The following is a 15072-nucleotide window of genomic DNA, read 5'->3' as shown; positions in this document are numbered from 1 at the left end:
GGACAGCTTATTAGTTGATTTTACTGCACTGCTTTTTCCCACTCTTTCTTTTTAAAAATTTTTGTCATGAGAAGGCTTGCTGAGAAGAGGAGGTGAGGAATAGTATTTTGAGAAATGAGTTTGATATGGATCATCAGCAATTTAAGTATGCTGGGTCTACATTATTATTAATTGGCTATCCCATTTATCAACTTACTGGCCCCTGTGATTCTCCAGATCAAAATTCCCTTCCTGGGGCCACCAGTCTCCTGTATGTATTATCTCCCCTATTAGAACGTGAAGTTCTTAAGGTAGGGGCTATCTCACTTTTGTATTTGTATGTCTAGTACTTATTGCTGTATCTGGCACTTAGTAAGCACTTTTTCACTTCCCTCAGTGAATAATAACCTTGTAAATCAAGTCGAATAACCTAGCTATTGTGTAATAATAACCTTGTAAATTAAGTCTAATAACTTTATAAAGGAATGAGGTTACTCTGACATGAACCACAAAACGATGCCAATGTGAAATTCTGGCAATACCATGTCTGTCTGTGAGTCTGGCTTCCCTTCTAGATGACAAATAACCATCTCTTTAATAATGTATTTGAGAATCCTGCCTATATTCAAAATCAAGTTCACTGGCCTCAAGTTTTCCAGTATTTCTTTTTGAAAAACTGTACATTTTCCTTCCTTTAATCTTATGGCACTTCTTCTACCCATGGCCTTTCCAAGATCACTGTCAGTGGCTCAATTACATCCACTAGTTCTCATTCACCTCCTCTTTCCTACTGCCTTACCACCCTGGAAAATGTATGCCCAGGAGCTCTACTTTCCATTAGTCACTCCCTTCCCATTTTGGGAAGGACTTCAGTCATGTTTCACCTCTCTCGCCTGGAATCTCTCTGGACTCTACCTCCTTCTCTTCCCTGTGTCACCCCTTCCCCTTCCTTTTCTTGACATTCTCCTCCCCAACCTGCCCCTGCCACAGGGGCACATTCTATTTCATCCTACTGGAGTCAAAAAAGGAACTATTGGAATATGAGTGCAGATCGATCAAAATATGCCATCTGGACTACATATCCTTCATGAGATTTCTACTGTATGTGTGATATGTCTTTTATCATGACATGAGCAATATGGAAATACATATTACAAGAAAGTATGAGCATAACCCATACTAGATTATTCACCACCTCAGGGGTAGGGTAAGGAGGGAGAAAACCTGAATTTTAAAGCGTCAAAAATTGTTTCTATACATAACTGAAAAAAAAAATCATTTTAGGTGGTGGTTCAGTTATTCTAGTTATGCCCACCTCATTGTGATCCCATTTGAGGTTTTCTTGGCAAAGAAGTTTCTTGGCTGGAGCAGTTTGCTATTTCCTTCTCTGGCTCATTTTACAGATGAGGAAGCTGAAACCAAAAGGTAAGTGACTTGCCCAAGGTCATACAGCTGGTAAGTGTCTGAGGTCAGATTTGAACTCAGGAAGATGAATCTTGCATACTCTAGGCCTGGCATTCTATTCACTGTGCCACCTAGTTGCTCCATCATTTAGATGTGTATTTGAAGATGTTTTATATTCAGGTTAATATAGTAATACATAAAAAGGCTCTGCAGAGGATGAAGTGCAATACAAATATAAATGGTTTTATATATTCGCTCATGTGCCCATGTAAACCACTTGCTGGAAGAAATTTGCTGGCATCTCTGCCCAGTTTAGTGAGACACACAGACTATGAGAAAATATTACTGGAGCAGTGCACTACGGAAAAAGCAGAACCATCACTTATGCCACAGCTCAGCAATGATTCTTAACTTTCCAGGAGAAACTTAACTACAGCGACGGTTCTCAATTGTTTTTGTTATGGACCCCTTAGTTCAGTGACACATGGAACCCTTGTCTGAATGTTTTTATAGACATAATATTCATAGGATTGCAAAAGAAATCATATAAAAAGTTATATTGGTTTTTAAAAAGTCCAGGTTAAGAGCTCTCATCCTAGAGGGTCAATCACTCGACCACACAACCATTGGTGGCCTCTGAGGAAAAAGGAGAAAAGGCCTTTTCCCCTTGAAACTTAAAAAGACTTTCTGAATCAAATGGTGTCTCCATTGTCTACCTCTTCATGGCATATTGGAAAAAGGAATGGATTTAGGTTCAGATTCCCACTCTGCAGTTTGTTGTGTGTCCTTGAGGAAGGTACCTCACCTCTACAACATCCAAACCTTCTCAACTATTAAATGAGCAGGATAAACTGGATATAATTTTCAAGGTTTTGCCTAATTCCAGCCTTTCCCTTCTTAGCTGAATGGGAAATCATTGCTTTGGTGATTTTAGTCAGTAATGATCCCCATTTATATGGCCCAGAAGGGAGCAGTGTAGTATTATGGAGAGGGCATTGAATTCAGGAATCCACAAGACCTGGGTTCAAGTTCTAGAACTGTCACTAATTAGCAACTTGACTTAAATAAGTAGGTCTCTATGGTTTCAGTTTCATCATCCATAAAATGAAGGGAAATAGTCTTGATCGTGAGATTCTGGTGTAGAGAGGCACCAATAATATCCCGGAAAGAGCTGGAGTTGGGCTACGAGGGTCTGAGTTCAAACAATGACTCTGCTCCTTGCTATCCATGACCTTGGGAAATTCACCTCCTTGGGCCTTGGTTTCCAACTCTGCAAAATGGCTGGGTTGGGCTACATGATGCCTCAAGCCCCTTCCAGCTCTGGCTTCTACAAGGTGACTTTATCCTAGCCCTACCACTATTTGTGCATACTTTGAAGGGTAACAAGGCAGCAAGAGGCAAAACCAAAAGATTTACAGAGGCCACAAAGATGCATGTCAGAGAGACTGGATTTGATTACGGTTTTATTCTGTTGTTTTTTTTCCTAATAAGACAAACACTACAATCCATTCAACACCAAGTTGGACACTACAGTGATTATGGGAGAAAGGGAGTGCTGAGGGGCCACAGCAACTTATCTTTAGCTTGAACACTAGATGTCAAAAGGCTTCAGATCTGGAAGACTTCTCCCCACCCCTCAGCACAGAAAACAAAATCAGATGAACATCTTTATTTTATCATTAAGTATTAGACCACACTGGGGTCTCAGCACTGGCCAGCATCCAAACTACCAAAGCTGATTTAGTAGGAAACTAACCCCACCTGTGCCACTGGTATCACCAGTACCCCTAATTTCTTTTAAAATCAAGTACTTTATAGTGTCTGCCCACCCATGGGACAACGAGAGGGTGGGGGAACACCAACACAAACCTCCCATTAAGCGATGAAAGACACACAAAATGGTAAATGGTTGTCCTGCCCAAAGGGATCCCCTTCATTTCAAGGTTTCGCTAACCATTGTGCCTCCGCAGGTCACCACCAGGGCAGGCAGGCCTATCGTTAGGATGAGATGGTAACTGCTTGCCCTAGGGTGATGCTAAGGTCCTGAGAGCTATAGAAGTCTAAAACGGAAACAGAATTTTGAAAGGAGAATTTGATTGGTATGGGGCGGGGAAGGCCGAGAGGTCTGTGTTTTTCTCCCCCTCCCCCAGCTCGGGTTTAGAGATTTGGAAAGAATGGCTGCTTGTAACACTGGACACTGGGTACTCCTGCAAGCTGGAACTAAACCATACCTAGAAAACACAGGGGCTCCTGGGGTGTAGGAGACAAGTGAATGTAATGGCAACGACAGATCTCAGGCTGCGAGCACACTTCACAGAACTGAAGCAGCTGAGTGACCGCCATGGTGTCCTCCCCTCAGTGAATCCAGAAGGAACAAACCCTCTCCATGGGGGCTGAAAGCTACAAGGCACGTGGCCCGGACCCGCTCGGATCAGAGCCTCTTACAGGGACTACACCAGAGGAACCAGAAGCTGGGACCCACGTTCATAACTTCCCGTACAGAGGATTCATGTTGGCTCTGGTTGGAGTAATGGCTGAGGAGCTTCGGGGAAGGTGATGATCTAGATGGGGAAAGCCTAGGCCTGGTCTCAGGAGCACTGCGGAGCTCTCCTCCTTGCCACCCCGAGGACCAGTTCAGCTGAGGCAGACAATGTATTTCACTATGAAATAGGAATTGTGATCTCTCTCTTCAGTGCAAAGTCCAAGGCAGAAGGGAACAGAGAGTGCATCTTCAAGGTGGGAACCAGGGAATGAAGGAGCCCTTGCTATCAAGCCACCCTCCTCCAGGTGATCAGGAGCCCCCTTTGCTGGAGACGTCGGACCACCGGACACGATGATTTGTTGTGGGGGACGACAAGGCTCTGTGCCTAGAGATCTTCGTGGTCCTGACAGGAGGCAGGAGTAGCTTCTGAGCTAGCCTCCCGGGCTGCGCCTCAGCCAGGAGCTGGCCTTGCCTGTGTCCTGCTGTGGGAGGGTCTCTGACCTTCCCGTAATCACTTGCTCTATTGCTCTGAAGCCACGCTCTCCTCAGGGCCAGCCTTGTTGACTCAGAATGAAGGAGCAGAGCTCATGTGGGCAGCTCAGGCCTGCTGGGGGGCGGGGGAGGGAGTGAAGGTGGGAGTGGCTTGGGGGTACCGCAGGAGGGCTGGAGTGCTTCTCTTCAGCCGTCAGGTCCTGTGGTTCCCGGCAAAGAGGCTGGGTAGGAAAAGAGAAAATCCACTCACTCCCTCCTATTCCCAGGAGAGGGGAGAAGGGGACACCACAATAAGTCAGGCCAAATCTCCATCTGGTCCACAGAGGGCAGACTTGCTAGAGCAGATGGAGAGAGTTCATGGAAGCCAGGGTTAGCAGCATCAGTGCAGAAATAAATGGCTTCGGGAGCAGAAGAGTTCAAAAACCCTGTGCAAAACCAAAGAGAAAGATGATGGTGAAGAAGGTGTAACCGGAACCATTCCTCCACTTGCCTGCCCCTGTACTGAGCAAGCAATACAACATAGAGTAGCAGGGAGAGCGCTGGAGCCCTCCGTCTGAGGATCAACTTACCCAGGGATTGAAGGGGCAGCAGAAAAAATGCTGGATTGAGGTGTGGGGGTCAGACCTACTCTACCCCTTAGGACGGATGTGATTCTGAGTGGGTCCATGATGTTGCCTAGGACTTCCTCCAGCTCTATGAACCCGTTTCCTCATGTATAAAATAGTGATAATACACAAGACACTATCTCTTATGAGATTATTGTGAAGAAAATCCTTAGTGAGTTTAAGCTTTGGTTTTCTGCTCATTAGGCCATGCAGGTAAGGATCCTGTACTTCCCTCAGACTCCCTAGTATAGTACAAGGGATGCCATTGGGAGAAACAAGCATACAGCCACATCTCCAGTTGCTGCCATTTAAAATGTACTTGGCTCTCCTGTACACCTAATAAAGGGCTGTGATATAATAAGTGTGTGTTAAAACTGTTTTTCAGACAAAAATTTCCAATGATACAATTCATTTTTTTCTCAGGCTTGCAAAAAGCAATGTGTATTCAAACAACCGCTCTATTCTATTCAAGTCTTCAATGGCAATGCAGCAGAGAAATAGTAATTACTCTAACCAGCTACCTAAAAAAGAACCAAAGCAAACCCTGACTATTCAAGGTTGAAGAAAAATCTAAATCAATGTGAAAATGACTGAATATATAAAATGTGATCCGTCCAAAATACAGCACCTATCCCCTGATTATAAATTGCACCCCTAAAATGAGAACTCTAAAGAGAAAACAATCAGCATACCCAAACTAGAAAAACTGACTAAAATTCAGTATATAAAGAATGCTTGATGGAATGAAAAGGGTTTTTTCATTATTTCTTCCAATCCAAATAAATATTATAAGAACAGAGAGCTCGAGCTGCAAGAGACCTCAGATGTTTTATTCATCTTCATCTAGTCACTGTGGTCTTCATATTCATGGTAGAAAATGCCAAAGAAAACACCCTACACTCAGATTTGTAGGAAGTACAATCTGAGAAGAAATTTCCAGTCATATCATACCAGATTTTAAAGGTAGTTTTCAAGAGTATGGTGATTTCTCAATTACCATTATTTATTAGCTTCTCTCTTTTATCTCAGCTCACATGCCAGTCTTCTCATGAAGGCTTTCCCTGATATCCACTGGCTAGATTTCTCTCCCATTTGATCCTATTTCATTCCATATTTTTTTTTAACTTATATTCAAGGTTCTTTTCATAATTATTTCTTATGTTTTTCTTTCTGCCTACCAGATCGAGCATCTCCTGCAGGAAACCAACAAAATCTCCTGGCTAATATATCATCCCTATCATACTGATTATTATTAATGTCCTGCATTTAACAACATTAACAATAGCTTACATTTCTATGGCATTTTACAGTTTACAAAATGCTTCCCTCATAACTGAGATGTACATAGTATATTCATCACCATCTCTATTTTACAAAGGAGGAAACATACTCAGGAAACAGGAGGAGAGTTTGGGGAATGTTTAATAAGCAATAAGAGCTCAATGGACCAGGTTTCTTCCACCATCATAATTCAATTTAACAAGGTCCCAATTGTTTTATTAAAGTTTTTTGTGTTTGTGACCTTTTTACCTGGACCTGTGATTTCAACCATGCATGGGAACTCCTGACATGGAAATTCCCTATATCAATATAGGGAAGCACTTTGTAACTTATTCTCTGAAGGGCAAATGACTTGACCACAGTCAGTTATGTGTCACAGGCAGGCCAAGTTTTCTGCCTACAAAGCCCAGCCCTTTATCTACCACACTGGACTGCCTCATTTATTAATTAGATACTTTTAAAAAATTACTTTCAAGTTAGGCATCCACTAAAGTCCCACTCAAACACTGCATAGAGGTAACCTTTGTTCTTCAAAAGTTATGCCAGTGGAGCTCAAGCTATGGCAGCTCCTAACTAGATGAAAAGACTTGTGGACTTGACAATAGACTCTACCTTTTGTCTGAGGCCCAGCCTAACTAAATTTAGAGAAGTTCATCACTGGTCTGGCCACCAGGCAAGGCACTGTATTCTTTTACAGCACTGGAGAGAGCACCCACAGATGAAGCCATGATCTCTATAGTCTTTCAGTGAATCGTTCCTGATTGGTTTTCTATCCCATCTCTCAACCTCCCCAACAAACCTTTGATTTCCAACATACCCTCAAAGACAAAGACAAGAACACAAAGTCAACTAACTCTCCATGTGCCTCTCCATCGTCATCCCCTGGTCTGCTGACCCTGGGCTCCCCAAGGCTCATTGAATAGCAACTTGGGTTGGTAGCCTAGCAGGTGGCACCTCCACCTTGGGAGCCAGTCCCACAGGACTGGTTTATTGTGGTGTAGAGGCGAGGCTCTCAGGTGAAGATAACTGGATACTCTGGCACCTCTTGGTGGTTTCTGGGGAGGGCCTTCTGACCAATCACATGGCTCTGCTGTACTCGATGCCACTCTTGGCCGAAATGCTTGACCACGGCAAAAGGCTGCAAAGAAGACTCTGGGCCTGGCGATAAATCCGCTGTGGAATTGAACATGGGCTCAGGTTTGCTAATGCAGACCCAATGTGCTGAAGGTAGTCAGTGAGATTCAGTTAAGGAACAACCTTTCCAAGTGACCTTCAAAACAAAATAAATTCCCCCATCCTCACCCCCACCCCCTAATAAAGATATTCATCTTCAATAGCTATTTTATCACCACCACATATGCCAATGCAGAGGATTATGGATGGCACAAAATTATCTCTGGAAGACTAAGCATTTCCCCATTTAACTTGAATACATCCAAAAGCCTCTGCAGTCATAAAGGCACAAAAGGGCCAGTGATTGGGCACTGTAGAGTCTTTGCACCAAATTATAGAATATGTTTATGTTATAAACATGCCAACAGAGAGACAGCTGATGGGGCATGAACTGAGGGGGGTGAGGGGAAGGACCCAGGAATTACACAAAAATTAGAAAACCCAAAGACAGGGGTTCACTGGGTTTTAGAGTTAGAAGGGCTCATCAAGTCCAAGGCCCTCATTTCACAGATATGGAAAATAAGGCCTTGGGTATTTGTGGTATGGAGACCAAATTCAGGTCTTTCTACTACTTTTTTTTTTTTAACCTTTACTTTCCACCTTGTAATCAATGTTGAGTATTGGTTCTAAGGCAGAAGTGCAGTAAGGGCTGGGCAATGGAGGTTAACTGACTTGCCCAGGGTCATACAGCTAAAAGTGTCTGAGGCCAAATTTGAACCCAGGACACATCACATCTCTAGGCCTGACTCTCAATTCACTGAGCCACCTGGCTACCCCACTTCTATTACATTCCAAAAAGATTTTTCAAATGACCATTATAATATAAGCTTGATTAAGGACAAGACCTGCTTCACTTTCTTCTTTGTATCCCCAGTATCCAGCACAGGCCTATATACAGGGAGGCAATTAATAAATGCTTTCTGATTAATTCTAATGCATATATGTACATAGCTCCAGTTCAAAGAATGTTACTAGTCACAAAGAAGTCCATTTCTAGAAAAGGTGGTAGGGAATCAACTTTTTGGTTAGTCTTCTTGAACAGCAGAAAGACTTGGTAAACTCTCATTCTTTAAGTAGGTGGTAAGCTCTTAGAAGGCTGGGATTGCTACCTTTTTTTTTTAAACCCTTACCTTCCGTCTTGGGAGTCAATACTGTGTATTGGCTCCAAGGCAGAAGAGTGGTAAGGGTAGGCAATGGGGGTCAAGTGACTTGCCCAGAGTCACACAGCTGGGAAGTGTCTGAGGCCAAATTTGAACCCAGGACCTCCCGTCTCCAGGCCTGACTCTCAATCCACTGAGCTACCCAGCTGCCCCCTGGGATTGCTACATTTTTGGTAGAATTTACACTCCTTAAGGGAAGAGATTATTCCATTTTTGTATTTATATCCCCAGTGCCTAGGACAGTACCTGGCATATAGATAGCACTTAATATTTGCTGACTGATGAGTAATTATCCCCTGGGTCATTTATCTGACCTTTAGCCAACAAATACTAAACATTATTACTACTGAGGAACTTCTCTGCCAGCTTTCTATGAAAGGGACCTGGAAAGAGTCACAGAGGAAATAATCCTTTCAACTCATGTCCTATCCATAAAAGAGAATTCATTTGTATTTTATTCACAATTAGTATTCCTATTTGGGTCCCAGGGGATTAAAATCTATCACTAAATCTTAACAGGAATCTTGGAAATGCTGGGGGATAGGAAGGACTCAGTGAAGAGCCTAGCTTTTGTTTTTTGTTTTTGAATAGATCATATTTATATAATTGTTTAGGGTTAGAAAGGGAGTTCACAGACATTCTCATTTAATTTTACTAACAACCTTGTGAAGTAGGTAGAGCAACTATTATCCTTATTTTCGGGGTGAGGAAACTAAGCTTCAGTTTGTCACATAGTTAGAAATGATAGACACAGGATTTGAATACAAGTTTGTTTGTTTTTAACTTCAAACCCAGTATGATCTTACACTCCGGTACCTCTCCAGTATGTGTAATTAGTGCAAAGATCACAGATTCAGGGCTGGAAGGGCCCTTCTAAGCCAATCCAGACCAACCCCTTCATGTCACAGATCAAGCAAATGAAGTCCAGGGATGTTAAGGAATTTGCCCAAGATCCCAAAGGCAATGTCAGAGGCAAGATTTGAACTTAGATCCTCTGACTCTGGAGTCACTGAACTTTCCGGGTTCTAAATCAAAATGCCCCAAGATTCATTTGGAACATCAAATGCTTTGAGACAAATGCCAATATATTGTAGTCATCCCACTGCTGGCTTGCTGATGGTGATCTGAGGGAGCCTACCCTTCACCTTCAGCCTCTAGTTTTCAATTTGCACTACAAGAGAGATAATAAACAAAGCCTCTGTGAACAAATGCAAAGGATATAAAATTGTCCAAGGAGGATGCCCCCCATTGATGTAGAGTACATAGGTGAAGCCATCTTTGAGGACTCCTCTTATGGAGTAATAATAGGGTAGATAGTGGTGTTGCTTAAAGTCTCTGTTTTCATAGAAGTTTATTGCTGTATTGTTAGTGGTGAGGACATGCAGGTAGATGGCTTTGCAGTGGTCTTGAGCTGTAGTAGATATGTGATCCTTTAGGCTTTCAAGTAAAAGGGAACCTACCAAAGAGAGAGAGAGAAAGGGGAAGAGGTTACATACAATCAGAATAAGAGAGTAACAATACAAAGTACTGTCAATCCTCCCTATTCTTCAAAAATCCAGCTCAGAGGTCAGCTAACTCTTCCTGAAAGCCCTTCCCAAGTAATCTTGCACGTCTGATTATCATGGCACAATCTACTCCTCTCATGTACTTTTTTTTTTAATCCTTACCTTCTGTCTTAAATCAATACTAAGTGGAGGCAGCTAGGTGGCTCAGTGTATTGAAAGCCAGGCTTAGAGACGGTAGCTCTGGGTTCACATCTGGCTAAAGATACTTCATTTGTAACCCTTAACCCCTCACTGCTTAGGCCTTACCACTCTTCTGCCTTGGACCCAATATACAGTATTGATTCTAAGACAGATGGTAAAAGGTTAAGGGGGGGTGGGGAGTGGGAGAATCAATACTAAGTAGCAGTTCCAAAGCAGAAGAGTGGTAAAGGCTATGCATTTAGGGTTAAGTAACTTGCTCGGGGTCACACAAGCTAAGAAATGTCTGAATCCATATTTGAACCCAGGACCTCCTGTCTCCAAGCCTGGTGTGTTCTATCCACTGTGCCATCTATCTCATGTACTTATAATCTCTCATATTGTTATAATATTATAGAAAGGTCATGAGTACAGAGGAAAAAACAATTCTTTTAGAATCAAAGAAACTGGGTTCAAATGGCACCCTCACTACTTTTAGCCATATAATTACATAATCATGCTATCACTCTCAGGGTTAATTTCCTCATCTGAAAATGAAGGCTCACACTTAAGACAACCTACCTTGGAGGGTTCCTGGGAGAAAAGCATCTTGAAATGACATATAACAAATGTGAGATAGTAATAACATACTCTATAAACATGTCAAGTCTCATTCCCGTAAATTCTAAGCTCTCTTGCAGGGAGGGACCGTATCTTAATTACCTTTGTGTAATTGCCTCTGGAAGCTATCACCATGCTCTCTGAATATAAAATAGGTACTTCATATCCATCATCATCTTCAAGTATTTATTAAATGCCTGCTATGTGCCAGGCACTGTGCTAAGTGCTAGGGTTACAAAGAAAGACCAAAACTCAGCCTCTGGGCTCTGCCCTCCAGGGGCTCACAATCTATGCAAATATCCCCATTTTTGAATGATATACAATGTGAATGGAAGATAATCTGAAGGGATGAAAGTACTCCTAGTGAAGAGAATCAGGAAAAAAAAGAGGAAAAGTCTCTTGCAGAAGATAAGATTTGAGCTGAGAGTTAAAGGAAATCAGAGAAGCCAAGACAGAGGAAGAAGGGCATTGCAGACATGTTGTTATCTACAGCAGAATATAAACTCCTGGAGGGCTTGTCTTTGAATCCTCGATGCATGGCACACAGTACTTAAAGAATGTTTGCTGAATGAAAATAAGATCCCTTAGTTGGAACTCTCTGTGGACTTTGGCATAAACCATTAGCATCACAACATCCCAGGCACTAAAATTCTTTAAGTCTGAAGTTTGTTTCTATAACTAGCAACCCAACTATTCCAGAAGCATGAACTTGGCTGAATTTAAAATTCTCTAAAATTAGTAGAGATAATAAGACTTTCTAAATTTATTATGTTCCCTACAGCTACAAACCAACTTGGGTCAATATCAAGTGAGTTTAAATAAATAACAGCTACTGGCTAAAGAAGACAGACTATATTTGGAAAATGTAATTATCAATAATCATTTACTAGGATTAGATGGACCCTGAATTGAAAAGTGGAACCAACTGGTTACATAACATACTAAGATCAGGCCCTACTTGAAGAAAAAAAATTAAAAATATGTATCTACTTTTGAAATTCAAGAACCTAATTAAAAATAAGCCATAATTAATACAGAAAATATGCAATGCCTATCATGTTAATGGCAGTAATAAAAGAAACAAGAGTCCTCAGTTCAAACAAATTTATTAGGCTGTCTCCCATGTGTCTGAATTCCTGTCATTCCTCTTTACAATGCTCTATAATGTGGCTCTAATCTATCCATCTACCTTTATTACCTCAATTAGTCATTCTAGCCAAGCTAGGCTTTTTTTTTCTCTTTGAAATACATTTATTAATTTGTATATGCATTAATAATCTCTCTCTCGCTACTCTCCCATTGAAACAACCAGCGTAAATTTCTCCATTGCAGACCAGTCTTTTCACTATCCTTTATACATACTGAGCTCATTCCCGCTTCAGAGTCCTTACTAATAATGCTGCCCTTGCCTGAAACACATTATCTTTTTCTCCTGTCTTTCCAAATCCTACGTATCCTTCAAAGTCAATTTAAGTCTCTCCTAGACTCAGACTCATAATACATTATTGTTTATGGACCCTATCTAATCCAACCTGCTCACTTCACAGGGGAAACTCAGTGAGGGGCAAATGATTTGCCTACTGTCACAAGAATCAAAGGCCTAAAATCTGAATCTGAGCTCACTGCCAATGTGATCGATCAATCAACAAGCGTCTATTAAATAACAAACATGTGCCAGAACTGCCCTACATGGTGGAGTTCTTCAGTGATCACCCTCACCCACCTACAACTCTCTATCTTCTGAATTCCTACTGCAGAAAGTACTACACAATTCAGGATTTAACTGTTTGCTGACTGCTTTATATGTATTCGTATTGTGACCGTTGTCGTTAAGTTATTTCAGTTATGGACAACTCTCCATGACCCAATCTGGGGTTTTCTTGGCAAAGATACTGGAGTAGTTTGCTATTTCTTTCTCCAGCTCTTTTTACAAGTGAGGAAACTTAAGTAAATAGGATTAAGCAACTTGCTCAGGGTCACACAGCTATGTTTAAGTGTCTGATGCTGAATTAGAACTTGGGAAGTTGAGTCTTCCTGACTCTAGGCCAGGAACTCTATCCCCTGCCCAACCTAGATGCCCATTATCATAACTAAACGATAATTCCCAAGACCAATTCTCTATCCACTCCTACTTTTTAGTAAACATAGCGATATATTTCTTAATTGGGTTGCTCATTCTCTATTTTGGTCTCTGCAGAAACAATTATTTTGATGGCTGCACTTTAGCTGTGGAAATTCACAGAAGTGAAGATAATTAAGTATCTTTCCTGTTGCCATCGCCATGTGTGAAGGGGAAAGAATGTGAAAATCAAGTTTTGAAATATATTTTGCTCATTTACATTTATAGATTTTAAAGTAATTTTTAAGGTTACATAGTCCTAGTTATATCTGGGGCTGAGATGGCCTGCTGAATGTGTTAACTGAGCTGCAACTGGAGACCAACATCACAAGAAGTATTTTGTGTGTGCACAGAGGACACAGTGTTAAAGGTGAGGTAGTCCTCATCCTACACTTACAATTTAGCAGAGAAAGAGAAGATACTGATACGTACCCATCATGACTATATACAGATAAATCTATTGATTAATAAAGGGAGAGGTGATGGTGGGGCCTAGCACCTAATAAACTTGTTGATTTAGTGAGTGGGAAGATGAAGGGTAGTTTTACTGATGGAATGGAAAATCAGTGGGCTCAATATGTGAAGACTTCCTCAAATAGTCTTGAGCTGTAATTGAAAGAAAGGGGAGAGCAAGTTGAGGCTAAGAGGAGGGAAGAGATCTGTTAAGTAGAGGCTCTGTCACTTTCAGGCTAAGTGGCCTTGGTCATGCCACATGGCCCTCTCTCTAGGGTCTGTTTCCTAATCTGTAAAACTAGGGGTGGGAAATCACTTATATTCCTTCCCTCTTAAATGGTGGTAAAGAAAATGCTCTGTAAACTGCAAAGTACAATATAAATAATAACTATTATAATATTATTCCCACCAGACTACTGAGACCATCTGGGGAGGAAAAAGCCACATTTATAGAAAAGCTCTAGAATTCAAAAACACAGGTCATCCTCAACTCCTCAATCTTCCCCACCTTATATATCCAATTAGTTGCCAAATCTCAGTTTTTGTCTCCATAACATCCCTTGTCTACGTCCTCACCTCTTCAATTCCCTAAACCACCACCCTAGTTCAGGCCTGCAGGGGCCTCTCTCCTGGACAATCACAGTAGCTTTCTAATTGATCTCTAAAGTATAGATCTGACCCTGTCAGCTCCACTAATACTTGATAAACTCCCTATTGCCTCTAAAATAATAGCTAGCATTTATATAGCACTTTAAGGTTTCTGACATACCTTACAAATATTACCTCATTTTATTTTCACAACCACTTTAATGCCTTCCCACTGTTAATAATCTCTCAATTATCCTATATGTAGCTTGTTTGGACATAATTGTTTACATGCTATCTCCTCCCGATAGACTGGGAGCTTCTTGAGAAAAGGGGCTAACTACTATCCTTCTTTGTTATCTCCAGTGCTTAGCACAATGCCTGGCACATAACAAGCACTTAACAAATGTTTATTAGCTGAATGGATTTCTGACTGATAATCCAATTACACTTCACATTTGGACTTGGCACTCGTTCACTTGCCTAAACTGTTAGCTTTCTTTCCAGTTTATGAAGGAGAACTCCTCCCAAATAACAAGACTCATTTTCCAAGTCACAGGTACAAAAAAGTCTCATATACACCTTATTTCCTCAACAGAGGCCTAACTAGGAGAACAGGGGAAGGGGTATGTCATAGCTCTGGGCATCTTCCACAACAAGCATAACAGTAGCAGGTATTTAATGTTTGAGGACTGACAACTCTTGCCATACTCAGAGAATCAAAGAACTCTAAAATTGAAAAGTACTTTCAAAATCATCTGAGCTACTTCTAGGCAAGTTTGGATGAACAGAGGGATTGTGAATAACAATGCTTCAGGATATGGTTATGAAAAATCAGAAGGAGCTGCCTTGCTTTGAAAAGATTCATGTTACAAAAACTGCCTTATGTAAAGCATGGAAAGCCTAGCATTGTTATACCTTGAGGTAACTTTTTTGGAACCACTAGGGCAGTGATTCCCAAAGTGGGCGCTACTGCCCCCTGGTGGGTGCTGCAGCGATTCGGGGAGGCAGTGATGGCCATGGGTGCATTTATTTT

General features: G+C 41.5%; 1 protein-coding gene across 2 annotated transcripts in view; it reads right to left on the bottom strand.

Annotated features, from left to right (window-relative positions):
- Positions 1–2829: 2829 nt before the first annotated feature.
- Positions 2830–15072, bottom strand: part of NAA60 (N-alpha-acetyltransferase 60, NatF catalytic subunit) — a 55522-nt gene continuing 43279 nt past the window's right edge. Inside the window, exons 5-7 of one of the 2 annotated variants that reach the window (XM_044657952.1) lie at positions 9798–10032; positions 7098–7477; positions 2830–4782 (exon numbers count right to left, since the gene is read on the bottom strand). In XM_044657952.1, the coding sequence (XP_044513887.1) occupies positions 7321–7477; positions 9798–10032 (392 nt within the window). In that variant the 3' untranslated portion in view covers positions 2830–4782; positions 7098–7320. Of the gene's footprint in view, positions 4783–7060; positions 7478–9797; positions 10033–15072 lie in introns of both variants that reach the window. The other variant, XM_044657962.1, reaches the window with a different exon arrangement.

This window comes from Gracilinanus agilis, chromosome 1, assembly GCF_016433145.1.
Source record: "Gracilinanus agilis isolate LMUSP501 chromosome 1, AgileGrace, whole genome shotgun sequence".
NCBI lineage: Eukaryota > Metazoa > Chordata > Mammalia > Didelphimorphia > Didelphidae > Gracilinanus > Gracilinanus agilis.
Note: the sequence above shows the minus strand (reverse complement) of the source record. Positions and strands in the feature narration are given on the sequence as shown.